This window comes from Salvelinus alpinus, chromosome 33 (assembly GCF_045679555.1).
Source record: "Salvelinus alpinus chromosome 33, SLU_Salpinus.1, whole genome shotgun sequence".
Classification (NCBI taxonomy): Eukaryota; Metazoa; Chordata; class Actinopteri; order Salmoniformes; family Salmonidae; genus Salvelinus; species Salvelinus alpinus.
Genome location: NC_092118.1, coordinates 29,504,350 through 29,530,560, shown reverse-complemented (window position 1 = coordinate 29,530,560; position 26,211 = coordinate 29,504,350). Strand labels below are relative to the sequence as shown.

The 26,211-nt window shown below is 42.4% G+C and overlaps 2 protein-coding genes and 1 long non-coding RNA gene across 3 annotated transcripts in view; 1 reads left to right on the top strand and 2 right to left on the bottom strand.

The window, feature by feature from the left end:
• Positions 1-9,918: 9,918 nt before the first annotated feature.
• Positions 9,919-12,091, top strand: LOC139562872 (major histocompatibility complex class I-related gene protein-like). The gene is made up of 2 exons (XM_071380990.1): positions 9,919-10,106; positions 10,937-12,091. The coding sequence occupies exons 1-2, from the start codon at positions 9,932-9,934 to the stop codon at positions 11,956-11,958; spliced, it is 1,197 nt and encodes a 398-aa protein (XP_071237091.1). The 5' UTR covers positions 9,919-9,931; the 3' UTR covers positions 11,959-12,091.
• A 1,503-nt stretch (positions 12,092-13,594) lies between these two features.
• On the bottom strand, positions 13,595-16,522 carry LOC139562876 (uncharacterized). The gene is made up of 2 exons (XR_011672457.1): positions 16,412-16,522; positions 13,595-13,812 (listed from the first exon to the last, which is right to left on the bottom strand). It is a non-coding gene; the product is annotated as an uncharacterized lncRNA (long non-coding RNA).
• A 2,482-nt stretch (positions 16,523-19,004) lies between these two features.
• Positions 19,005-26,211, bottom strand: part of fah (fumarylacetoacetate hydrolase (fumarylacetoacetase)) — a 48,528-nt gene continuing 41,321 nt past the window's right edge. Inside the window, exons 12-14 of the mRNA XM_071380989.1 lie at positions 22,846-22,947; positions 20,936-21,053; positions 19,005-19,818 (exon numbers count right to left, since the gene is read on the bottom strand). Coding sequence (XP_071237090.1) covers positions 19,748-19,818; positions 20,936-21,053; positions 22,846-22,947 — 291 coding nt within the window. The 3' untranslated portion in view covers positions 19,005-19,747. The remainder of the gene's footprint in view (positions 19,819-20,935; positions 21,054-22,845; positions 22,948-26,211) is intronic.

Here is a 26,211-nt window from a genome sequence, read left to right as displayed (position 1 = left end):
AGATCCGGGCTCTTCGCTGGCCATGGCAGAACACTGACATTCCTGTCTTGCAGGATATCACGCACAGAACGAGCAGTATGGCTGGTGGCGTTGTCATGCTGGAGGGTCATGTCAGGATGAGCCTGCAGGAAGGGTACCACATGAGGGAGGAGGATGTCTTCCCTGTCTCCACAGCATTGAGATTGCCTGCAATGACAACAAGCTCAGTCCGGTGATGCTGTGACACACGGCCCCAGACCATGACGGACCCTCCACCTCCAAATCAATCCCGCTCCAGAGTACAGGCCTCGGTGTAACGTTCATTCCTTCAACGATAAACGCGAATCCGACCATCACCCCTGGTGAGACAAAACTACGACTCGTCAGTGAAAAGCACTTTCTGCCAGTCCTGTCCGGTCCAGCGACGGTGGGATTGTGCCCATAGGCAACGCTGTTGCCGGTGATGTTTGGTGAGGACCTGCCTTACAACAGGCCTACAAGCCTCCAGTCCAGCCTCTCTCGGCGTCTCACAGTACGGACATTGCAATTATTGCCCTGGCCATATCTGCAGTCCTCATGCCTCCTTGCAGCATGCCTAAGGCACGTTCACGCAGATGAGCAGGGACCCTGGGCATCTTTCTTTTGGTGTTTTTCAGAGTCAGTAGAAAGGCCTCTTTAGCGTCCTAAGTTTTCATAACTGTGACCTTAATTGCCTACTGTCTGTAAGCTGTTAGTGTCTTAACGACCGTTCCACAGGTGCATGTTCATTAATTGTTTATGGTTCATTGAACAAGCATGGGAAACAGTGTTTAAACCCTTTACAATGAAGATCTGGGAAGTTATTTGGATTTTTACGAATTATCTTTGAAAGACAGGGTCCTGAAAAAGGGACGTTTCTTTTTTTGCTAAGTTTATTTTACATGCTGGTTTGGCATGCTGTGCATTAACAAAGGTAATCTGGTAGTTATATGTGTTATGCATTCTATAATTTCTAATCATGACTATTAATTCATTTCACAATGTACGCTATATCTGTGCTCTATTAGCTGATAGCCCCTATCTTAACCAGAAGGAGAATCATGTGATAATGTGTATGAGGTCAGTATATTTTGGGGATGGCTTTAGTGTCTCCATAGCTGCAGGAAGTATGGGTGCTGCAGCACCCCCTGAAAAATCAAATTACAACAAATATTAATATTAATATCAGTGCCGTTTACGATGTGGGAGGACCATTTTTTTTCATGAGCATGGCCTTGTTTCTATTACATTATATTGGATGACTGTTATTCATATTCCATTCACCCAGTTCAATATAAAAGTGAAAGGTTTAGGCTACTACATGATACTCAAATATTCCCTATACCCATCATGAGGTTGCTACAACCTAATTTTTCTCTCGACCTTTGAATGAAATGTACAACTGTGGGGACAAAGGTCGAGAGAAAAATGAGGTGACAGACAGTGACACATAGACAGACTGTGCCTTGCACACTCTTGCCTGCATCTAGCTGATAGAGGGAGTAATCACTAGTCCAACAGTCCAACAGTAGCAAACAAAAGTTTCTATTGAACAAATTCATTTATGTTTATCCGTTTTGTTCTGTTCGCTTCCGTTTAAGAAACGTTTTTCAACATAATCAACGGAATGAATAGACCTCTGATCACGCGTAAACACAGTTCCCTTTCATAGCAGCCACGTTGTAGTCCTTCTCGCATCTATGCGCTCTCCTCCTCTCACCTTTTCCCTTCGCTTGTGGACTTTAATGCACAATGAATCAGCTGTATGTGACCAGGCGCAAAAACTTTTCCAAGCCAAACCATATCATAACCACTACACAGCCTACATCGTTGTCACCATATTAGCTAAAGTAACGTCATAGTCAACATAGCTAATAGAACTAACATGTTAGTAAACCGCTACAATCATGCATTAATGTTACAGTGTACAGTCAGTAAGCAGTTTAGCACTTACACCACAGGCCCGGTGGCAATAAATTAGTAAAACCAAAAGCTTACCTTGTCTTGGAAGATTTCCAGTGTTGTGTTCAATAGACATAGCCAGCTAGCTAACATAGCATCCCTCTGTTTGACCAGGGTATTTCAGTAGACTAAACTAGTTAGACGCATTTGCTAACTAAGTGAAACTGAAAGTGAAAAAAATACAATCTCTCTATCGCTCTTGCTTCTCCTTCATTTTGTAAGAAATTCATTTTTTCAAAATTGTTAAACTATTGTCTAGCTCTCTCTTTGAGTCAACTACTCACCACATTTTATGCACTGCAGTGCTAGCTAGCTGTAGCTTTTGCTTTCAGTACTAGATTCATTCTCTGATCCTTTGATTGGGTGGACAACATGTCAGTTCATGCTGCAGGAGCTCTGATAGGTTGGAGGACGTCCTCCGGAAGCTGTCATAATCAATGTGTAAGTTTATGGAAGGGGTGAGAAGCATGAGCCTCCAAGGTTTTGCATTGAAGTCAATGTACCCAGAGGAGGACGGAAGCTAGCTGTCCTCTGGCTACACCATGGCGCTACCCTACAGAGTGCTATTGAAACTACGCTAGACCTTCATTGCAAAATAGTGTATTTTAACCAATTATTTGGTGACGTGATTATATTTAGTAACTTTTTAAATGTTTTTAACATGTTTATTTTCATGAAATTCACTGAGGAGGATGGTCCTCCTCTGAGGAGCCTCCACTGATTAATATGTACAGTGCATTCGGAAAATATTCAGACCCGTTCACCTTTTCCACATTATGTTACATTACAGCCTTATTCTAAATGGATTAAATAAATCCTCATTAATCTACACACAATACTCGATAATGACAAAGCAAAAACAGGTTTAGACATTTGTGCAACTGGATAAAAAAACAAAAAACAGAAATGCCTTATTTACATAAGTATTCAGACCCTTTGCTATGAGACTCAAAATTGAGCTCAGGTGCATCCTGTTTCCATTGATCATCCTTGAGATGTTTCTATAACTTGAGTGGAGTCCACCTGTGGTAAATTCAATTGATTAGAGATGATTTGGAAAGGCACACACCTGTCTCTATAAGGTCCCTCAGTTGACAGTGCATGTCAGAGCAAAAACAAAGCCATGAGGTTTGCCCCCCTCATCTGAAGTCGGTACAGCCGATCTGCCAACTTCTGTCTGTAGCGTCCGAACCGTTTGGACGACACACTAATACGTACATGTCTGTTGTTTGGCTCGAGGACGCCCACAGGCCTCACACGATTTGTCTGTAGGTTCCCCGGTACCAGTTGAAAAAATGAATGGAAGTATTTAAGGAGAAGAGTCTCTCCCTTCTCTGGTGTATTTGGGTTTTACAATATACCGTGTGAGAGCCTTCATACCTAAACCTGTGCAGTGTGATAAATGCAAATGATTTAACCATGTGTCAAGTGTATGTAGACGGCAGGAGTATCGTATGCCAGCTGAGCCTAAATGCTGCAATTGTGGTGGTGAACATGTGCCTGAAGTGTCCTGATAGGATGAAGGAGACGGAGGTGGCAAGAATGAGGGCTGTCCAGCATGTCTCCTGTCCTGAGGTGGTGAGAATAAGGGCTGTCCAGCATGTCTCCTGTCCTGAGGTGGTGAGAATAAGGGCTGTCCAGCATGTCTCCTGTCCTGAGGTGGTGAGAATAAGGGCTGTCCAGCATGTCTCCTGTCCTGAGGTGGTGATAATAAGGGCTGTGCAGCATGTCTCCTGTCCTGAGGTGGTGAGAATAAGGGCTGTCCAGCATGTCTCCTGTCCTGAGGTGGTGAGAATAAGGGCTGTGCAGCATGTCTCCTGTCCTGAGGTGGTGAGAATAAGGGCTGTGCAGCATGTCTCCTGTCCTGAGGTGGTGAGAATAAGGGCTGTGCAGCATGTCTCCTGTCCTGAGGTGGTGAGGATAAGGGCTGTCCAGCATGTCTCCTGTCCTGAGGTGGTAAGAATAAGGGCTGTCCAGCATGTCTCCTGTCCTGAGGTGGTGAGAATGAGGGCTGTCCAGCATGTCTCCTGTCCTGAGGTGGTGAGAATAAGGGCTGTCCAGCATGTCTCCTGTCCTGAGGTGGTGAGAATAAGGGCTGTCCAGCATGTCTCCTGTCCTGAGGTGGTGAGAATAAGGGCTGTCCAGCATGTCTCCTATCCTGAGGTGGTGAGAATAAGGGCTGTCCAGCATGTCTCCTGTCCTGAGGTGGTGAGAATAAGGGCTGTCCAGCATGTCTCCTATCCTGAGGTGGTGAGAATAAGGGCTGTCCAGCATGTCTCCTGTCCTGAGGTGGTGTGGAGTGGAAGAAAGGAGAGTTGATGAAGTAATGGTAGTAGGAGTAGAGACACCAGAGAATATTCCTTGTCAACAGAGGGATCTTGACATGTTGCATGTAAAGAAGGTGGACATGGTAGTGTTTATTGCATTGGTTATCAACTGCACAGCACCAACAGAGAGGAAATCTGAGAAAATAGGCATCGTTGTGTGCAGCTGAAAGTTTTTTAAGACTCAGGGACTTTACAGCAGAGACAAGGAGTCCTGTTAATGAATGCTCCATCCTCACAGGCCTCTGAGCCTGTGTAGGGATGTGATTTGAATTGTGACTGAAGTGGGATGTTTTTTTATATTTTTGTATGATGTCTGGGTTTTTCCCTACCTTTCCCGCAATGAAACATTTTTGTTTCCCCACCCCGTACAGTAGGTGTCGGCAATAGACCAGTAGGTTGTAGGCTGCCATAAAACCTCAAAGAAGAAGAAGATGCACTTCTAACGTTTGTTTGCAGACCGCCATAATACTATAGAAGAAAAATAAGAAAGTTTTCTCAGCACCAAATATGGTAGTGAGAGCAAGTCCAGCTGTGGGTCAGAGACCGGAAGGAGGTGCAATGACAAGAAAGGGAAAGAATGGTACCGTTAAGATCAGAGATTCATCTCCTGCCTCTTGATTACATACCTTCGTCTTCCTAATACACACCAACAAATATGACTTATTGGTCTTCATGCTCTCCTTGAGCCACCACAGGATCAAGTGGGCCTACCTGTGGCGACAGGTGTATTGGAGACTTCCAACATTTGTCCTGAGAATTCTACCAGAGATGATTTTGGACCGGTAGGAGTGATGTTTTTGGAAAGAGTGGATTCCTGCTTTTTGGCCGAGCCACACGTTGTGTCAAGCTGGGTAAAGGACACACTGGGAATGGTTGATTCAGTGAGAAAGTTTTGAGAATTGGGATTGAGCTTTGACACAGTGTTTTTACCTTTATACGGTCAGGTTAGATTATATTTGCTATTCTGTGAGGACCTATGTTTAAAATCCACTTTGATGTTTTAGGTGTCAAGGATTCATACTTGTTGCAACAGTGTGTAGAAGGGAGATCGCCACGCTGTGAGAAATGTCCAGGAGGCCATAGTCAGAGGGAGTGTACAGTTGCGAAAGAGAAAGCGCTGTATGTCAACTGTGGGGGTGCCATGCAGCTGGGGACCTGAAGTGCCCTGTGAGAGAGAGAGACAGGTTGAGATTGCCTGAATTCGAGTGAGGCAGTACATGTCCTATGCTGAGGCAGTGAAGAGAGCAGGGGATAGACCAAGGGTGAGTGAGTTGACTGGGTGACTCCCTGTGAGTAGGTCTGAAGAGAGAGATCCAGAGAGGATGACTTTCAGTAAGGTTGGATTTCTTGCGTTTATAGCCATAGGGATCATCTGCACTGTAATGATGGAGCGGAAGTCACAGCAGATATATGTGGTAGTTGCAGCAGCAGAGAAGTATTTGGGTGTGAGAGACATCAGTGCAGAAGATCTACAGGAAGTTGAGAGAGGTTACATCATATCCGGCCGATGGCCTGGTGTAGGATCGTTTAGGGCCAAAGTAGTGGGATGGGCTGGTAGGTTTTTGGGGAAAGGTGCAGGGTTAGATCGTGGTGCAATTTAAGATTTTCCCATTCACCTTTTCCCTATATATATATATTTTTTTTTGTGACCAAAATGTGCAATTCCGACCTGTGAAGGGTTACATGAAAAAGAAGAAGACAGTCGTAGGTAGTGAGACAGGATGGAACTAGGTGAAACTGGGCCGACAGTGCACTAAGTTTTATTGACTTGACGCTTTGCCAAAGTTTCAGAAAATTGTGTTGTTTAGGAGTGCATGCACACTTCACGGAGGAGGTGTTCCATCACGGAAATATGCAAACACATGCTACAATATGCCAATAGAATCTCGCTAGCTAGTGCTTGGCTTTGCCCACGTCCTTGCTTGTTCTGCCAAGTATGCTTAATTTGCTCCCACTGTAAATGACACAGATGAATGATCAGAGGAGGAAAGATGGCGGAAGTGGATGCTGAGTTTGAATTAAGCAGCGCGTCGAGTACATTTGGTGAAGACTAATGTTCTGAACGGACTATAGTAGTATCGAAAACTGGAACAAAAAACTGGAGTGGAGGATACGTGTAAATGATAATGAATCGCTTCTTGTTGGGATGCGTTTATTGAGCAAGGATGCATATGTGGGAAACCCGTTAGAGGTGTCAAAAATGGTGAAGCATGCACTTGGAAATGTGGAGTCTGTCAGAGTGACCAGGAGTGGTCTTATTTTGATTAATTGTATTTCTGATAAGCAGAGGAAGATTGCAGTGGGCCTCAAAAGAATCCAGACAACAGAAGTTTTGTGTTTTGAACCTAGTAGTAGACCACCTGTCAAAGGAGTCATCTCAAGTTTTTTTTTTTTTCCCCCCCCACCTTTATTTAACCAGGTAGGCAAGTTGAGAACAAGTTCTCATTTACAACTGCGACCTGGCCAAGATAAAGCAAAGCAGTTTGACACATACAACAACACAGAGTTACACATGGCGTAAAACAAACATACAGTCAATAATACAGTAGAAAAGTAAGTCTATATACAATGTGAGCAAATGAGGAGAGATAAGGGAGGTAAAGGCAATAAATAGGCCATGGTGGCGAAGTAAATACAATATAGCAATGGAATGGTAGATTTGACAGTAGATGAGTGTGCAAAGTAGAAATACTGGGGTGCAAAGGAGCAAAATAAATAAATACAGTAGGGGAAAAGGTAGTTGTTTGGGCTATTTATAGATGGGCTATGTACAGGTGCAGTGATCTGTGAGCTGCTCTGACAGCTGGTGCTTAAAGCTAGTGAGGGAGATAAGTGTTTCCAGTTTCAGAGATTTTTGTAGTTCGTTCCAGTCATTGGCAGCAGAGAACTGGAAGGAGAGGCGGCCAAAGGAGGAATTGGCTTTGTGGGTGACAAGTGAGATATACCTGCTGGAACGCGTGCTATGGGTGGGTGCAACTATGTTGACCAGCGAGCAGAGATAAGGAGATACTTTACCTAGCAGAGTCTTGTAGATGACCTGGAGCCAGTGGGTTTGGCGACGAGTATGAAGCGAGGGCCAGCCAACGAGAGCATACTGGTCACAGTCGTGGGTAGTATATGGGGCTTTGGTGACAAAACGGATGGCACTGTGATAGACTGCATCCAATTTGCTGAGTAGAGTGTTGGAGGCTATTTTGTAAATGACATCGCCAAAGTCGAGGATTGGTAAGATGGTCAGTTTTACGAGGGTATGTTTGGCAGCATGAGTGAAGGATGCTTTGTTTGCGAAATAGGAAGCCAATTCTAGATTTAACTTTGGATTGGAGATGTTGTCACGCCCTGACCATAGTTTGCTTTGTATGTTTTGGTCAGGGTGTGATCTGAGTGGGCATTCTATGTTGTATGTCTAGTTTTTCTGTTTCTGTGTTTGGCCTGATATGGTTCTCAATCAGAGGCAGGTGTTAGTCGTTGTCTCTGATTGGGAACCATATTTAGGTAGCCTGTTTTGTCATTGTGGGTTGTGGGTGATTGTCTATGTGTTAGTGTTTTTGTGTCAGCACTATTATTGATTAGCTTCACGTTCGTCGTTTATTGTTTTTTATAGTTTCGTCAAGTGTTCTCTGTGTTTATTAAATTCAAGATGAACACTTACCACGCTGCATATTGGTCCTCCGATCCTTCAAACTTCTCCTCCTCAGATGAGGAGGAAGACGAGCGTGACAGATGTTTTATGTGAGTCTGGAAGGAGAGTTTACAGTCTAACCAGACAGGTATTAGGTATTTGTAGTTGTCCACATGTTGTCCACATATTCTAAGTCAGAACCGTCCAGAGTAGTGATGCTGGACGGGCAGGCAGGTGCAGGCAGCGATCGGTTGAAGAGCATGCATTTAGTTTTACTTGTATTTAAGAGCAGTTGGAGGCCACGGAAGGAGAGTTGTATGGCATTGAAGCTCGTTTGGAGGGTTGTTAACACAGTGTCCAAAGAAGGGCCAGAAGTATACAGAATGGTGTCGTCTGCGTAGAGGTGGATCAGAGACTCACCAGCAGCAAGAGCGACATCATTGATATATACAGAGAAGAGAATCGGCCCAAGAATTGAACCCTGTGGCACCCCCATAGAGACTGCCAGAGGCCCGGACAACAGGCCCTCAGATTTGACACACTGAACTCTGTCGGAGAAGTAGTTGGTGAACCAGGCGAGGCAATCATTTGAGAAACCAAGGCTGTTGAGTCTGCCGATGAGGATGTTGTGATTGACAGAGTCGAAAGCCTTGGCCAGGTCAATGAATACGGCTGCACAGTATTGTTTCTTATCAATGGCGGTTAAGATATCGTTTAGAACCTTGAGCGTGGCTGAGGTGCACCCAGGACCAGCTCTGAAACCAGATTGCATAGTGGAGAAGGTACGGTGGGATTCGAAATGGTCGGTGATCTGTTTGTTACCTTGGCTTTCGAAGACCTTAGAAAGGCAGGGTAGGATAGATATAGGTCTGTAGCAGTTTGTGTCAAGAGTGTCCCCCCCTTTGAAGAGGGGGATGACCGCGGCAGCTTTCCAATCTTTGGGAATCTCAGACGACACGAAAGAGAGGTTGAACAGGCTAGTAATAGGGATTGCAACAATTTCGGCAGATAATTTTAGAAAGAGAGGGTCCAGATTGTCTAGCCGGGCTGATTTGTGGGGGTCCAGATTTTGCAGCTCTTTCAGAACATCAGCTGACTAGATTTGGGAGAAGGAGAAATGGGGAGGCTTGGGCGAGTTGCTGTGGGGGGTGCAGTGCTGTTGACCGGGGTAAGCGTGGCCAGGTGGAAAGCATGGCCAGCCATAGAAAAATGCTTATTGATATTCTCAATTATAGTGGATTTATCGGTGGTGACAGAGTGTGACGATTGATTTTCAGGTTAAATACCTGAAGAGAATGCCTGATATGGTTGGTGCCCGGCGTCTGACCTGCTGGGTGAATGGAGAAAAATAGGAAAGTCTGTCGGTTCTGTTGTTTTTAGAAAAAGAGCAAAAACCTATGCATGTGAAGCTTGCTTAGTAAGATACGTACTCACACCACTGCAGTGTAAGAATTGTAAAGGATTTGGCCATGATTCAAGTGTGTACAGACGGACGGAGTATACTGAAGAACGGTGTGTAGAAGGACGACGGTATTTCAATTCTGGTGGGGATCATGATCCCGAGTTCCTGGAGTGCCATGTAAGGGTGAAGGAGATTGAGGTGGCAAAAGTTAGAGCGGTCAATCAAATCTCCTATGTGGAGATTCACTGCCAGATTCTAGTGAAGATATGGTAGTGGATACAATACAGTCTGTAGTAAATGTTTGCTGCCAGACAAAAGATACCGTGTTTGTTAAAAAGGTGGATTTTGTTGAACCCTTCCAGGTTCCCCTTGAGCCTGTGTAGGGATCATATCTGTTTTATTTATTTATTTTAACTGAAAAGTTGTTTGATTTAGTTTATTTTTTGTTCGTTTTTTGTTCGTCTTTGGGGGAATCCTGTTTCCATCCCATATAGTATGTGGCTGAATGCACATTCAATTATGATCGCCAATATACCGTAGAAGAAGAAGACACAAGTGACCTATCTTGGATTAGTTATAAATATATTTGGCTACAAAGCATGCACGCTCTATACAAAAAATATGTTACGCAGTTGGCTAAGTGAAGGGGAAAGTCTGACAGACTCACTTCTTCCTACACAGTTGACTAAGTGGAAGGCAAAGTCTGTCGGACTCACTTCTTGCTACACTATCAAAATCATGGGCAAACTGTCTGTCTTTTTGCTTGTTCTGTCGTTTTACACCATTGCCAACGCAGGTAAGGATTTTACTTTCTTTAATGTCAAATGTCAACTGTGTATAGGGTTGAGTGTAGCCTACGGGCTATACTGATACCACGTATTATTGATATCTAGGCTACATGGCGCATTGATGATGTGAATCACACTGCTGCGCTCTAATTTATTTGCGCCTTACGGATTGTGAAGGGAAAGGGCATATCTAGTCAGTTGCACAACTTCATGATTTCGAACGGTGCGGTTGTTGTTGATGGCTGTTCACAAATCTATATGTACATTTTTACCCAATAATGGTTTAATTTAAGAAGTTTAAGCCGACTATCAATCATTGTTTTTTCGACCAAGGGTGTATTCTTTACGGAAACCGTTTACAGTTTAAGAATCAAACGGAAGCTAACAGAGAAAAACGAGATTTCTATTGGACAAATTCAGGTAGGTCCCTCCCGTTTCGTTCCATTTAAGTATTTTTTTGCAACAGAATTGACGTAATGAATATGCCCCAGTGGACAGCCAGTGAAAATGCGCTCTTGCCACAGCTGTGTAGTGCGGATCCCAGCCTATGGAATAAAAGTTTGAGTTCCTCTCTTCTATACGGTCTTAAACTAGTTTAATTTAAGAAGACCACGAATGGGGCTTTTATTTTCTTTATGGAATATGACCATCTCGTTTTTCTTCTTCAACTAGAAGCAATGAGCCCAATCAGTCCTCCATCATGACAAAATCGAAAATAACAGATTAGGCTGATTAGTGGGTTATGCTCAGGTAAAACAATTTGGCTAATCTATATTTATATTTTATGTTATAACATGTAAAATGGCCATAATTGTGTATAATATCACTCCTCTCCCAGGTTCAGGATCACATTCTCTGTGGGCACTTGCAACATATATAAGCGGAGAGACGCCTTTCCCTGAGTTTACGGTTGTGGTGATGTTGGATGATGTTCAAGTGGCTTACTATGACTCCAACATGGAAAACTTTATCTACAGGGGACAACACATCACAGACAAAACCGAGGATGATGAAGCTCAGGACGGAGCTCATGTATTTGTAGATATGTACCAGAGCATGATAGACAGATTATTTAAACTAAAGCACCACTTTAATCTCATGGAAGGTGTTCAAGTTCAGCAAAAATTGGCTGGATGTGAGATGTTGGACAATGGCGAACCAGCCTTGGTCATGTCTAAGGACACTACCAATGGCATTTCTGCAGATTATGCATTATATTACAACATGACACATTTTACATACGATGCTGGGATACTACTACTAGGATGGGATGGCATAATGCAAGCATATGAAAGGACACTTTGGGAGAATGTTTACATTCCCATTTGCATCAGAACACTGAAGAAATTCCTGAAGAGAGAGAAGAACGTTGTGATGCGTAAAGTTCCTCCCAGACTCAGGTTGATAAAGAAAGAGGTTTCTGTAGGGCTCCAGGTGAGCTGCCTGGCGTTTGGTTTCTACCCCCGCCACATCAACCTGACCCTGCTGAGAGACGGCCAGCCAGTGACAGAACAGGAGCTGACAGGGGGGCAGGTGCTGCCTAGTGGAGATGGGACCTACCAGCTGAGGAAGAGTCTGGAGGTCAGTACTGAGGAGCTAAAGAAGAGACACAACTACACCTGTACTGCCTCTCACCTCAGTCTGGACAACAAGCTGGATGTCAGTTGGGAGTCTGGGGCAGAGAGAGTTCACCTATCCACCCTCTCAGTTCTACTGGTGATGCTGCTGATTGTTATTCTATTGGGTATTTTCATTTGTGTCAAAAGGAGGAGGAGTAACACTGCCTTCCAGTCTAAACTTGCCAACGTTGATGCAAACGTGTCAGAGGAAATTAACCTGTCTTCAGATTCTGAGACCTAATACATTTTTGGGACACTGATGTACCTTTGTTAATTCAGCTCAATTCACAATGAAAATATGACTGCCAGAGCACCTATGCGGGCAGCCCCTAGATAGCATGATAGATGATAGCTAAAAGTGTAGAATTGCAGGAAATTAGCTTTAAAACGGCAACTTTTTATTTTAGCCTCATCACAAAATGTGTAGAGTAGCATTGACAAAATGCACCATGACAAAATGTGTTGAAATGTACAAAGTTATGACCCCAGTCTGGACACTCAAATCAGATTTGTTTTGCTCTGAAGTGTTTGCACATGACCTGCCATTACCATGACAACCACCCCAAAATATGAAGGAACAGTGACAGGAAATGAGCATTGCATCTGTGTGCTACTACAGAGGCTACATCATGAATGTGCAAATCTGACATGGGTCACATGTAAAACTGAGTGTGAACAGTCAGAAAACAAGATTAGATATGGGTAAAAAAACTGAATTGGATTATTCAGGTGGTTGTGTAAACATAGCCATGGAAAAGTGTTAAAATTCAGCATTTTGAAATGTCCCTCCATCAACCATGTGTCACTTCTACAAAGATTTCAACCCACTTAATCCCAAAATGTTTCACAATTCTTACCATCATTGTAAAGCCCTAGTTATTTTGTTGCTTTGACAAAGTCACATAGATACTAGAGAACATCTAATGTGATGGACCATATGACTGGACAGATACTAGAGAACATCTAATGTGATGGACCATATGACTGGACAGATACTATATAACATCTAATGTGATGGACCATATGACTGGACAGATACTATATAACATCTAATGTGATGGACCATATGACTGGACAGATACTATAGATCTTTGCAAAAACATCTATATATTTCATTATAATCAGACAGTGTGGTTTAGTTTGACACTTCATCAGCAATGTGCAAAATAAAAGGCCACTATTTCTGCATCGCTCAGTTTATCAAACTCTAGTTAAATAATCACCTTTTAATAACGCACATTGTACAAGAAAAGTGTCAAATTAAATTATACTGCCAGATTATAATGCATTTTACAGTACTTTTGCACAGATTTTACCTACAGTATTTTGCACCATAAAGATGTCACTCAGTAAGTCAATAGGATGAAAACCCAAAGTCACAGGAGGGTTTAAACATCTATAGTTTTTAGATGTCAGGTCCCAAAACACATAGTTACAACATTATGGAATATAACACTGCTTCTAGCAACAATACTTTAGAATGATAAACAAGGATTCTGCTGCAGTCAGAGAAGAGTTTCCCTGACATTGAAATTGTTTATTTTATCTTGTCTTGGCTCTGCATGGGGTTGAAAAATCCTGATAACTTTCCCAAAATTCCCAGGTTTTCCAGTAATCCAGGAATCAGGAGAGAATAGCTAGGAAAACCTGGGAATTCAGTGATAGTTACTGGAATTTTGCAACCCTAACTATGCTAGACTGTCTGTTTTCTACCACTCTACATCCTGAATAAATTACAAGAGTAAGGCACTACTTAGTTGTTGAAAAGTCTATTATAAAAGTCTAGGGTTGTAAAGTTATAGGGACTAAAGCAAGACGTACAATATACTGTATTTGTATCAGGACGCAGGCTAAGACCCAGATGCAGACACAGGAGGTGGATAGAGTCTCAGAGTTTATTATAGTTCAAGAGGCAGGCAAAAGGTAGGTCAAGGCAGGCAAAGGTTCATAATCCAAATCAGAGTCAGGCAGGTACAGGACAGCGGGCAGGATCAGGGTCAGGACAGGCAGAAAGGTCAGAACTGGGAAGACTAAGAAAAACTAGAGCACAGGAAACACGGGAACATGCTGGTAGGACTTGACGGGACAAGACGAACTGAAAACAGACACAGAAAACGCAGGTATAAATACACAGGATAATGAGTGGAGATGGGAGACACCTGGTGGGGGGAAGAGATAAGCACAAAGACAGGTGAAACAGATCACGGTGTGACAATTTGCTTGTACTTTTAAGCAGTCAAAGAGCTTTTATATCAACTGCTGTTTTAACTTATGGTAAAATAATTCATAGATCATTTAATGTCACCCTGCCATTTAAAACAAAAGATGGCTACTGTAAAATCCATCGAAAAGCACAAACAACCTAAACTAAAAGGGTCAAAGTCTCCATTCCAAAGCATGTCCCGACTGAGTCAGAGTGGATACAATACCTAATGGTGGTTAATATTTGGCCAGAAGTATTTCTGGGAAACTGATCTTTTCCACAATTCTATTCAAGTCCAGAGTGGCCCCAAGACTTTCCCTTCCTTTTTCTGTTTCGTTGATTTAAAGGCAACAGTCAGTCATTTTCTTGGCAAAGTGCTTCACATCTTACTTAGCCTCTTATAGAAGTTTGTTTGGATTGTAAATTGTGTTCAGAAGGTTAAAAATTCACATTCATGCACACATTCTGAGAGGAGACGGGGAGGAGTGTGTGTATATGTGTGTGTGTGTGTGTGTGTGTGTGTGAAGACGGCTGGACAGGTGGTAGGAAAACAGGGAGAGGGGCTGAATTAGGCTCATGCACGTCACAGTCGGACACACACACTCAGGTCTAAGGAATTCACTGAAAGTTTTGGTATCTAATTTACAGTGTCATCTGACCAGACTTTTGCCATGCACGCAACATGCAACATGACTGTGGTTAGACAATCAAGACAGACAGAGGCCCTAAAAATTGTCAAAGTCTGCAACCACTCAAGTCAGACGATTCTCTGCTAGCGCACGGCAAGCGGCACCGATGCACCAAGCCTGAACAGCTTCTACCCTCAAGCCATAAGACTAATAAATAGTTAACCAAATAGCTACCTGGACTATCTGCATTGACCCTTTATTCACTAACTCTTTTGACTCATGACATACACTGATGCTACTGTTTATTATCTATCCTGTTGCCTAGTCACTTTTCCCTGACCGATATGTACACTATATACAAAAAGTATGTGGACACACCTTCAAATTAGTGGTTTCAGCTATTTCAGCCACACCCCTTGCTGACAGGTGTATAAAATCGAGCACACAGCCATGCAATCTCCATAGACAAACATTTTCAGTAGAATGGCCTTACTGAAGAGCTCAGTGACTTTCAATGTGGCACTGTCATAGGTTACCACCTTTACAACAAGTCAGTTCGTAAAATTTCTGCCCTGCTAGAGCTGCCCCGGTCAAATGTAAGTGCTGTTATTGTGAAGTGGAGCCGTTTAGGAGCAACAACGGCTCAGCCGCAAAGCGGTAGGCCACACAAGCTCACAGAACAGGACCGCTGAAGCGCGTAGGAAGTAAAAATCATCTGTCCTCGGTTGCAACACTAACAAGCTGGATGTCAGTTGGGAGTCTGGGGCAGAGAGAGTTCACCTATCCACCCTCTCAGTTCTACTGGTGATGATGCTGATTGTTATTCTATTGAGCATTTTCATTTGTGTCAAAAGGAGGTGGAGATGCACTGCCTCCCAGTCTGAACTGGTCAACGTTGATGCAAAAGTGTCAGAGGAAATGAACCTTTCTTCAGAATTCTGTCAATTCAGCTCAATTCACAATGAAAATATGACTGCCAGAGCACCTATGAGGGCAGACACAAAATAAACAAATGATTGTTATGGTCAGTCAATCTTTCCTTCCCCTCAACAAAGGACTGTAAAGACATCAGTTTGTGGAGACTGTTGACAATAACAAATACCTGGCCATTATTAGTCCAGATCTGCATTTATATATTTTATATGCAGGTTTAGTAATCTGAGCATTATTGAAGGTAATATGGTAGTTAATTCTGTTATGTAATCTGTAATTTCTAATCATGACTATTCATTAATTTCAGAATGTACTCTATATCTGTTCTGTATCAGCTGATATCCAGTATCTTAACCAGAAGGAGAATCATGTGATCATGTTTATGAGGTCTGTTTATTATTGGAAAGACTTTACAGTGTCTCCGTGTTGTATTGTATGTTCATCCTAGCTGCACAATAATACCTTTATTACAGACAATAAAATGTAGCCTAATTGATTAATGCATTTATTCATGTTAACTACAACATTGTTTAAATTAATGTCAAGTATACTGTAACTTCTCTCAGGAACTTGTTTATCCCTGTGGAAGGGAGAGAAATCTGACACTCTATTTCACTCCAGTTTAAGACTGTCATGATTATTAAACTAAGGTGACTGTTGTATGCATTATAAACAATTAAACCGTTTTTTGATATAACAGCTTTAGTGGGGAATGAATCTGTTGGATTGTAGTCGGTGCCATGAAAAGTCATTTTCGATTTAATAATATGCACACCGCTTCTTCTAAACAATTTTATTTTTATTTTTACAATTTTTATTGTATTTGTCGTGGAGACTGACTAATAAAGAATAAATGCCATTTGTCAATGAATCAGAATTAGTGCTGCCTACCCTTTTCCAAATCAAGTATTGTTCATTGTGAAACTTGCCTGGTGTCGTACATCCTTCCTGAAAATGCACTGCGGCACAAAATATCCAGAAATGTCCATATCTGACACACACACAAGCAGGGACGGATAGACGTGGAGGTCGGGGGCCCCTAGATAGCGTGTGAGAGCAAAAAATGTAGAATTGCAGGAAATTAGCTTTAAAACTGCAACATTTTATTTTAGCCTCATGACAAAATGTGTAGAATAGCATTATAAAACTGCAAAATGTCTCTGCACCATGGCAAAATGTGTAGAATAGCATTATAAAACTGTAAAATGTCTCTGCACCATGACAAAATGTGTAGAATAGCATTATAAAACTGTAAAATGTCTCTGCACCATGGCAAAATGTGTAGAATAGCATTATAAAACTGCAAAATGTCTCTGCACCATGGCAAAATGTGTAGAATAGCATTATAAAACTGCAAAATGTCTCTGCACCATGGCAAAATGTGTAGAATAGCATTATAAAACTGCAAAATGTCTCTGCACCATGGCAAAATGTGTAGAATAGCATTATAAAACTGTAAAATGTCTCTGCACCATGGCAAAATGTGTAGAATAGCATTATAAAACTGTAAAATGTCTCTGCACCATGGCAAAATGTGTAGAATAGCATTATAAAACTGTAAAATGTCTCTGCACCATGGCAAAATGTGTAGAATAGCATTATAAAACTGTAAAATGTCTCTGCACCATGGCAAAATGTGTTGAAATGTAGGAAGTTAGCTGATTCCTCTCCCCTCTATCTTCTGACAATTATTTGGATCTCAATCCTGATACAATTCGGCTCTACATGTGACCTCGGTCTGACGCTCAAATCTGGTTTTTATTTTGCTCTGAAGTGTTTGTTCATGACCTGCCATTACTATGACAACCACGGTCAAAATTTGAAGTTACAGTGACAGGAAATGAGCATTGCATCTGTGTGCTACTACAGAGGCTACATCATGAATGCACAAATCTGATATGGGTCACATGTAAAACTGAGTGTGGACAGTCAGAAAAAAAGATTGGATATGGGGGAAAAACAGAACTGGGTTCTTCAGGTGGTTGTGTAAACAGCCATGGAAAATTCAATAAATCCCCCCAAAAATTAAATATAAAGGCTTGCTAAAGTGCTACAATTCAGCATTTTGACGTGTCACTTCTAGGACGATTTCAACCCATTTAACCCCAAAATGTCTCCCAATTTTTATCACCATTGTAAAGCCCTAGCTAGTCAAAGGAACAAAACAAGCTTCCATTCCCCCTGTCAACAAAACAAGGTTCCGTTCCCCCTGTCAACAAAACAAGGTTCCGTTCCCCCTGTTAACAAAATAAGCTTCCGTTCCCCCTGTCAACAAAACAAGGTTCCGTTCCCCCTGTCAACAAAACAAGCTTCCATTACCCCTGTCAACAAAACAAGGTTCCGTTCCCCCTGTCAACAAAACAAGGTTCCGTTCCCCCTGTTAACAAAATAAGCTTCCGTTCCCCGTGTCAACAAAACAAGGTTCCATTCCCCCTGTTAACAAAATAAGCTTCCGTTCCCCCTGTCAACAAAACAAGGTTCCGTTCCCCCTGTCAACAAAACAAGCTTCCATTACCCCTGTCAACAAAACAAGGTTCCGTTCCCCCTGTCAACAAAACAAGGTTCCGTTCCCCCTGTTAACAAAACAAGCTTCCATTCCCCCTGTCAACAAAACAAGCTTCCGTTCCCCCTGTCAACAAAACAAGCTTCCATTACCCCTGTCAACAAAACAAGGTTCCGTTCCCCCTGTCAACAAAACAAGGTTCCGTTCCCCCTGTTAACAAAATAAGCTTCCGTTCCCCCTGTCAACAAAACAAGGTTCCATTCCCCCTGTTAACAAAATAAGCTTCCGTTCCCCCTGTCAACAAAACAAGGTTCCGTTCCCCCTGTCAACAAAACAAGCTTCCGTTCCCCCTGTCAACAAAACAAGGTTCCGTTCCCCCTGTCAACAAAACATGGTTCCGTTCCCCCTGTCAACAAAATAAGCTTCCGTTCCCCCTGTTAACAAAATAAGCTTCCGTTCCCCCTGTCAACAAAACAAGGTTCCGTTCCCCCTGTTAACAAAATAAGCTTCCATTCCCTGTCAACAAAACAAGCTTCCATTCCTCCTGTCAACAAAACGAGCTTCCATTCCCCCTGTCAACAAAACAAGCTTCCATTCCCCCTGTCAACAAAACAAGCTTCCATTTCCCCTGTCAACAAAACAAGCTTCCATTCCACCCTGTCAACAAAACAAGCTTCCATTCCCCCTGTCAACAAAACAAGCTTCCATTTCCCCTGTCAACAAAACAAGCTTCCATTCCACCCTGTCAACAAAACAAGCTTCCATTCCCCCTGTCAACAAAACAAGCTTCCATTTCCCCTGTCAACAAAACAAGCTTCCATTCCACCATGTCAACAAAACAAGCTTCCATTCCCCATGTCACAAGGGGATTTAAGGCTGATTTAAGAATAAATAGTTAACCCTGTTACTTAATTTAGCACTTCATAGGCACTTACTATAGTCTGTTGACCAAGTTACACTTGGTGGAACGACCCTATAAAAGGATAGCTAAAACTGTCTGGTGAGAGAGAGATGCTGAATTAATTCTAATCAAGCCAAATATTTATTTTTAAAAATACACATGAATACAGCTTTATTGATTAGATATGCCAACAACATAGTAAAATAATATTCATTACAGATATTTCCTAAAAGAGAACGCCAGGCCTGACTCGTGAGGTAAGGGGTACTAGACAGTGGGCAATATTTTCATGGTGCAACAATATTCAAATCTGTGCAAAATAATCTGTTTTAATATGCCACTTCAGCAAAGTGCAAAAAAAAAAAGGCCACAATATTTATGAATCGCTCAGTTAATTAAACTCTCGTTAAATAATCACCTTTTCATAACGCACATTGTTCAAGAAAAGTGTCAAATTAAATTATACTGCCAGATTATAATGCATTTTATGGTACTTTTGCACAGATTTTAACTACAATATTTTGCACCATAAAGATGTCACTCAGTAAGTCAATAGGATGAAGACAAAACACAAAGTCACAGGAGGGTTTAAACATCTATAGTTTTTAGATGTCAGGTCCCAAACCACATAGTTACAACATTATGGAATATAACACTGCTTCTGGCAACAATACTTTAGAATGATAAACAATAATCCTCAATTAAAATGAAAATTTAAAGGGTCAATCCTGGATTGGTACGTACATCATCCGACTGATTTGTTGTATTTAAAATCCCGGATTGTCCATTTTTAAAGGACTTCAGTAACAACATTACTCCCCCCAGGATGGAAGAGACATTGAGGGTGGATGATTGTCAAGGTTACAGGGCTGGTAGAATGGTCCCCGCACACGGTCCGAAACCCACCCTATACCCACTCCCCTCACAGTAACCTAGAGAAAGAGAGGGGAAAATAAATTAAAGGACAACACAGACCAACAGGAATGTCGGAACGTACGTGTGTGTGTGTGTGTGTGTGTGTGTGTGTGTGTGTGTGTGTGTGTGTGTGTGTGTGTGTGTGTGTGTGTGTGTGTGTGTGTGTGTGACCCTGTGGCTAATAGAAGCTGTGGTCACTAACACACAGGTGACAGACCGAGGTTCAAATAGGGTTGAAGTTCCTGGTAGGAGGGGTTTGCACTCCTGAGAACATTCCATTGGTTCCATTAAGACTTCTAAGCTCAATCAAGTTGGAGTATTTATTTAAAATACTAATATTAGAAGAAAGAAAAACTAACACCATACTCTACATGCCTTCCCAAACACTTCCTCTTTCCTGACTAGGACTGATGTAGCTTATAGCTGCTTTATTGAGGAGTGTTCTACTCACAATGACAGTGAGATGTGGTTGTCTAACCTAGCGAACGTAAGTTAATATAATAATAATGAATGCCATTTAGCAGACACTTCTGCAAAGCCACTTACAGTCATGTGTGCATAAATTATATATATGGGTGGTCCCGGGAATCAAACCCTGAATCCTGGCAATAGAAGTGCCATGCTCTACCAACTGAGCAATACAGTTCAATTGTTGAATGCACTGACTGTCTGCTAAATGACCAAAAGGTACATCTAAACAACAACAGAGTTGTCTCTTGACTTCTGTAGAGGTTCTGTCTGTAACAGTGTTTGTAGAGAGCTCAGTAAGGTTGTATCATGGTATCTGTAGTGGTTCTGTCTGTAACAGTGTTTGTAGAGAGCTCAGTAAGGTTGTATCATGGTTTCTGTAGTGGTTCTGTCTGTAACAGTGTTTGTAGAGAGCTCAGTAAGGTTGTATCATGGTACCTGTAGAGGTTCTGTCTGTAACAGTGTTTGTAGAGAGCTCAGTAAGGTTGTATCATGGTTTCGGTAGAGGTTCTGTCTGTAGCAGTGTTTGTAGTGAGCTCAGTAAGGTTGTATCATGGTATCTGTAGGGTTCTGTCTGTAACAGTGTTTGTAGTGAGCTCAGTAAGGTTGTATCATGGTTTCTGTAGAGGTTCTGTCTAACAGTGTGTATAATAGGGTTCCACTCACCTGTAAGAGTGACCTGGTCTCCATCCTTTAGGAAGGTTCTTGTCTCTCCTCCTCCCAGGTCCACAGTCTTAGAACCCTTCCATGACAACTCCAACATAGAACCAAAACTGTCTGGATCCTACACACAGAGAGAGAGAAACACACACACACACAGACAGACAGAGAGAGAGACACACACACACACACACACAGACAGAGACAGGCAGACAGAGACAGGCAGACAGAGAGAGAGAGACAGGCAGACAGAGAGAGAGACACACACACACACACACAGACAGGCAGACAGAGACAGGCAGACAGACAGAGAGAGAGACAGGCAGACAGAGAGAGAGAGAGAGACAGTGAGAGAGAGAGACACACACAGAGAGAGAGAGTGAGTCAGGAGAGAGAGACAGAGACAAAGTCAATACTGAATCAACAACAACAACTCATCAGAACATACACAGTAAAATGTGAACACATGTAATCACTAATTCAGATAGAAAATGCTCAGACACACACAGAATAACACATACACTACCGTTCAATAGTTTGGGGTCACTTAGAAATGTTTTTGTCCATTAAAATAACATCAAATTGATCAGAAATACATGGTAGACATGGTTAATGTTGTAAATGACTATTGTAGCTGGAAACGGCAGATTTTTTATGGAATATCAACATAGGTGTACAGAGGCCCATTATCAGCAACCATCACTCCTGTGTTCCAATGGCACGTTGTGTTAGCTAATCCAAGTTTATCATTTTAGAAGGTAATTGATCATTAGAAAACCGTTCTGCAATTGTTAGCACAGCTGACAACTGGCCTTCTTTAGGCTAGTTGAGTATCTGCAGCATCAGCATTTATGGGTTCGATTACAGGCTCAAAATGGCCAGAAACAAAGACGTTTCTTCTGAAACTCGTCAGTCTATTCTTGTTCTGAGAAATGAAGATTATTCCATGCGAGAAATTACCAAGAAACTGAAGATCTCGTACAACGCTGTGTACTACTCCCTTCACAGAACAGCGCACTGTCTCTAACCAGAGTAGAAAGAGGAGTGGGAGGCCCCAGTGCACAACTGAGCAAGAGGACAAGTACATTAGAGTGTCTAGCTGAGAAACAGACGCCTCACAAGGCCTCAACTGGCAGTTTCATTAAATAGTACCCACAAAGCACCAGTCTCAATGTCAACAGTGAAGAGGCGACTCCGGGATGCTGGCCTTCTAGGCAGAGTTGCAAAGAAAAAGCCATATCTCAGACTGGCCAATAAAAATAAAATATTAAGATGGGCAACACAGACAATGGACAGACAAATCTAAGTTTGAGGTGTTCAGATCACAAAGAGGAACATTCATGAGATGCAGAAAAAATGAAAAGATGCTGGAGGAGTGCTTGACGCCATCTGTGAAGCATGGTGGAGGCAATGTGATGGTCTGGGGGTGCTTTGGTGGTGGTAAAGTGGGAGATTTGTACAGGGTAAAAGGGATCTTGAAGAAGGAAGGCTATCACTCCATTTTGCAACTCCATGCCATACCCTGTGGACGGCGCTTCATTGGAGCCAATTTCCTCCTACAACAGGACAATGACCCAAAACACAGCTCCAAACGATGCAAGAACTATTTAGGGAAGAAGCAGTCAGCTGGTATTCTGTCTATAATGGAGTGGCCAGCACAGTCACCGGATCTCAAACCTATTGAGCTGTTGTGGGAGCAGCTTGACTGTATGGTAGGTAAGAAGTGCCCATCAAGCCAATCCAATTTGTGGGAGGTGCTTCAGGAAGCATGGGGTGAAATCTCTCCAGATTACCTCAACAAATTGACAACTAGAATGCCAACTCATTCCATGTATGCTTTCATGGAGAACAAGGACATTTCTAAGTGACCCCAAACTTTTGAACGGTAGTGTATATGCATGCACACACACACTCACCGGTCCACTGATGGTTCCTGAGGCCAGCAGGTCTCCAGGTCTGACGTTACAGCCGTTGACTGTGTGATGGGCTAACTGCTGCTTCATAGTCCAGTACATATACTGGAGAGGGAGAGAGAGAGATGGAGAGAGAGAGAGAAGTGAGAGGGAAAGAGAGAAATTAGTGAAAAAGAGACACACACACCAACACACACACTGTGTATACAATGCTGCACAATTTAAACACTTGCTCCCCAATCCACCCTTGCCCAGAACACATGTCAATATTGGACTATAAATTGTGCCTTCCTGTATTATACTGATGTTAAAATGTTTACTCTATTCCACTGAGCCATTTACTTTATGTTAGTATTCTTATCTTTTACTATTGGTTATTGTTGTTGCATTGTGGAGAAGGAACCTGCAAGGAAGCATTTCATTGGACGGTGTAAACCATGTGTATCCAACATAACTTTAACACACAGAAAGACAGGTAAAAAAGAGACAGTGAGTCAGTCAGAAAGACATCCTGTACCTCATCAGTCAAAGCCATTGGACTAAGAGACTAACCGTTCTCATCAGTTAAAGCCATTGGACTAAGACACTAACCGTTCTCATCAGTCAAAGCCATTGGACTAAGAGACTAACCGTTCTCATCAGTCAAAGCCATTGGACTAAGAGACTAACCGTTCTCATCAGTCAAAGCCATTGGACTAAGAGACTAACTGTTCTCATCAGTCAAAGCCATTGGACTAAGAGACTAACCGTTCTCATCAGTCAAAGCCATTGGACTAAGAGACTAACCGTTCTCATCAGTCAAAGCCATTGGACTAAGAGACTAACCGTTCTCATCAGTCAAAGCCATTGGACTAAGAGACTAACCGTTCTCATCAGAGAAGCTGATAGACTAAGAGACTAACCGTTCTCATCAGAGAAGCTGATAGACTAAGAGACTAACCGTTCTCATCAGAGAAGCTGATAGACTAAGAGACTAACCGTTCTCATCAGAGAAGCTGATAGACTAAGAGACTAACCGTTCTCATCAGAGAAGCTGATAGACTAAGAGACTAACCGTTCTCATCAGAGAAGCTGATAGACTAAGAGACTAACCGTTCTCATCAGAGAAGCTGATAGACTAAGAGACTAACCGTTCTCATCAGAGAAGCTGATAGACTAAGAGACTAACCGTTCTCATCAGAGAAGCTGATAGACTAAGAGACTAACCGTTCTCATCAGAGAAGCTGATAGACTAAGAGACTAACCGTTCTCATCAGAGAAGCTGATAGACAAAGAGACTAACCGTTCTCATCAGTCAAAGCCATTGGACTAAGAGACTAACCGTTCTCAACAGTCAAAGCCATTGGACTAAGAGACTAACCGTTCTCATCAGTCAAAGCCATTGGACTAAGAGACTAACCGTTCTCATCAGTCAAAGCCATTGGACTAAGAGACTAACCGTTCTCATCAGTCAAAGCCATTGGACTAAGAGACTAACCGTTCTCATCAGAGAAGCTGATAGACTAAGAGACTAACCGTTCTCATCAGAGAAGCTGATAGACTAAGAGACTAACCGTTCTCATCAGAGAAGCTGATAGACTAAGAGACTAACCGTTCTCATCAGAGAAGCTGATAGACTAAGAGACTAACCGTTCTCATCAGAGAAGCTGATAGACTAAGAGACTAACCGTTCTCATCAGAGAAGCTGATAGACTAAGAGACTAACCGTTCTCATCAGAGAAGCTGATAGACTAAGAGACTAACCGTTCTCATCAGAGAAGCTGATAGACTAAGAGACTAACCGTTCTCATCAGAGAAGCTGATAGACACCACTCACTCACCTCACCAATATATTGGTCACATCCCAAATGGCCCCCTATTCTCTTCATAGTTCACTACTGTTGAGCAGGTCCCATAGGGCTCCACTGATGGTCAAAAGTAGTGCACTATGTAGGGTTTTGGGTGCCATTTGGGACACAACCATAGTCTGTGTGAGTACTGAGTACTTGCCTACAACGGCAGATATGACAGCTGTCATTAGGAGGCTAGAGAGAGAGAGGACTAATGAGACTTAAATCACACAGGATTTATTCCTATTGTCTTCTGGTTAAAAGGGTAGTTCACCCAATTTTCATAAATCATTATATTTAGTAATATATGATCGTAATATAATTGTTATGTTTTGTAATGTGTATCTTACCTTAGACGTGGTCTAGAGACCAGTAGTGTGACAGTATCTACGCTAAGTCTTTCATTTCATGGGCATTTACATTGGAGGATGCTGCGTTGAAACATTGTAACTCAATGGTCAATGCTAACTGTTAGCCTGTGGTGGCTCTGGCAAAGACATGTAAGGCTCATCGTAGATGCTGTCACTACTGCACTCTTAACTGCCTCTGACATGACAACTATTAACAACTTAAGAAAATAGTGACCTATCCCTTTAATGCAGTAAACACTAATGTATCTCAATGAAGGAAGCAATTAATCATCTATTGCTGATTACAAATGATCTATAGGGATAGGTCACTATTTTGTTAAGTTGTTAATATTTGTCATGTCAGAGGCAGTTCAGAGTGCAGTAGTGACAGTGATGTCATTTACAGCTCGTCAAAACACCTGGGCCAGTCCTGCATTCCATAAGAGCTGCATTCCACCTGGGCCAGTCCTGCATTCCATAAGAGCTGCATTCCAATTCAGAAAGTCAACCATATTCCAAATGTTCCTCATTCAAAATTAGTACAATTTTTATGTACTTACTGAATTGACTGGAATTGAAATGGAATTGCCCCAACCAAGTCTGAAGTAGAAAAGTTTGTCTCTGCATTCTAAGTGCATGTCGTCAAGTTTTTTCAAGTCAAGTAAATAAAAATAAATATATATATATATATATATATATACGCAATGACTTGTTCAACTACAATATTTTGTCTATTTATTGAGGCTACCAGACAGCCCTTTTCATTATTTTGTCATGTAAAAATGTATTTTAATACGGTTCAAAGCTTGCGACCCACCCGACCGCGCACGCTCATACGCTGTCTGCACCTTGCCTGCCATTACAGCCATAAACAGCCATTCATTTTTCAAAGTGCAAGACACAGAAATAAACTGCGTTTTACACCTGCATTTTTAGATGAAAGTCATTAATGTCAGCAGCCAATATCAACAAGGGATATCTTCTCACTCCTCTGGTGTCTAGAGAAACCGGGATAATAGGCCTGTATGCAGCGGAGGTTGCAGGAACAGGAAAGCATGGTCTGTCTGCACCTTGCCTGTCACTCTGGAGGGCCGCCTGCACCTTGCCTGTCACTCTGGAGGGCCGCCTGCACCTTGCCTGTCACTCTGGAGGGCCGCCTGCACCTTGCCTCTCACTCTGGAGGGCCGCCT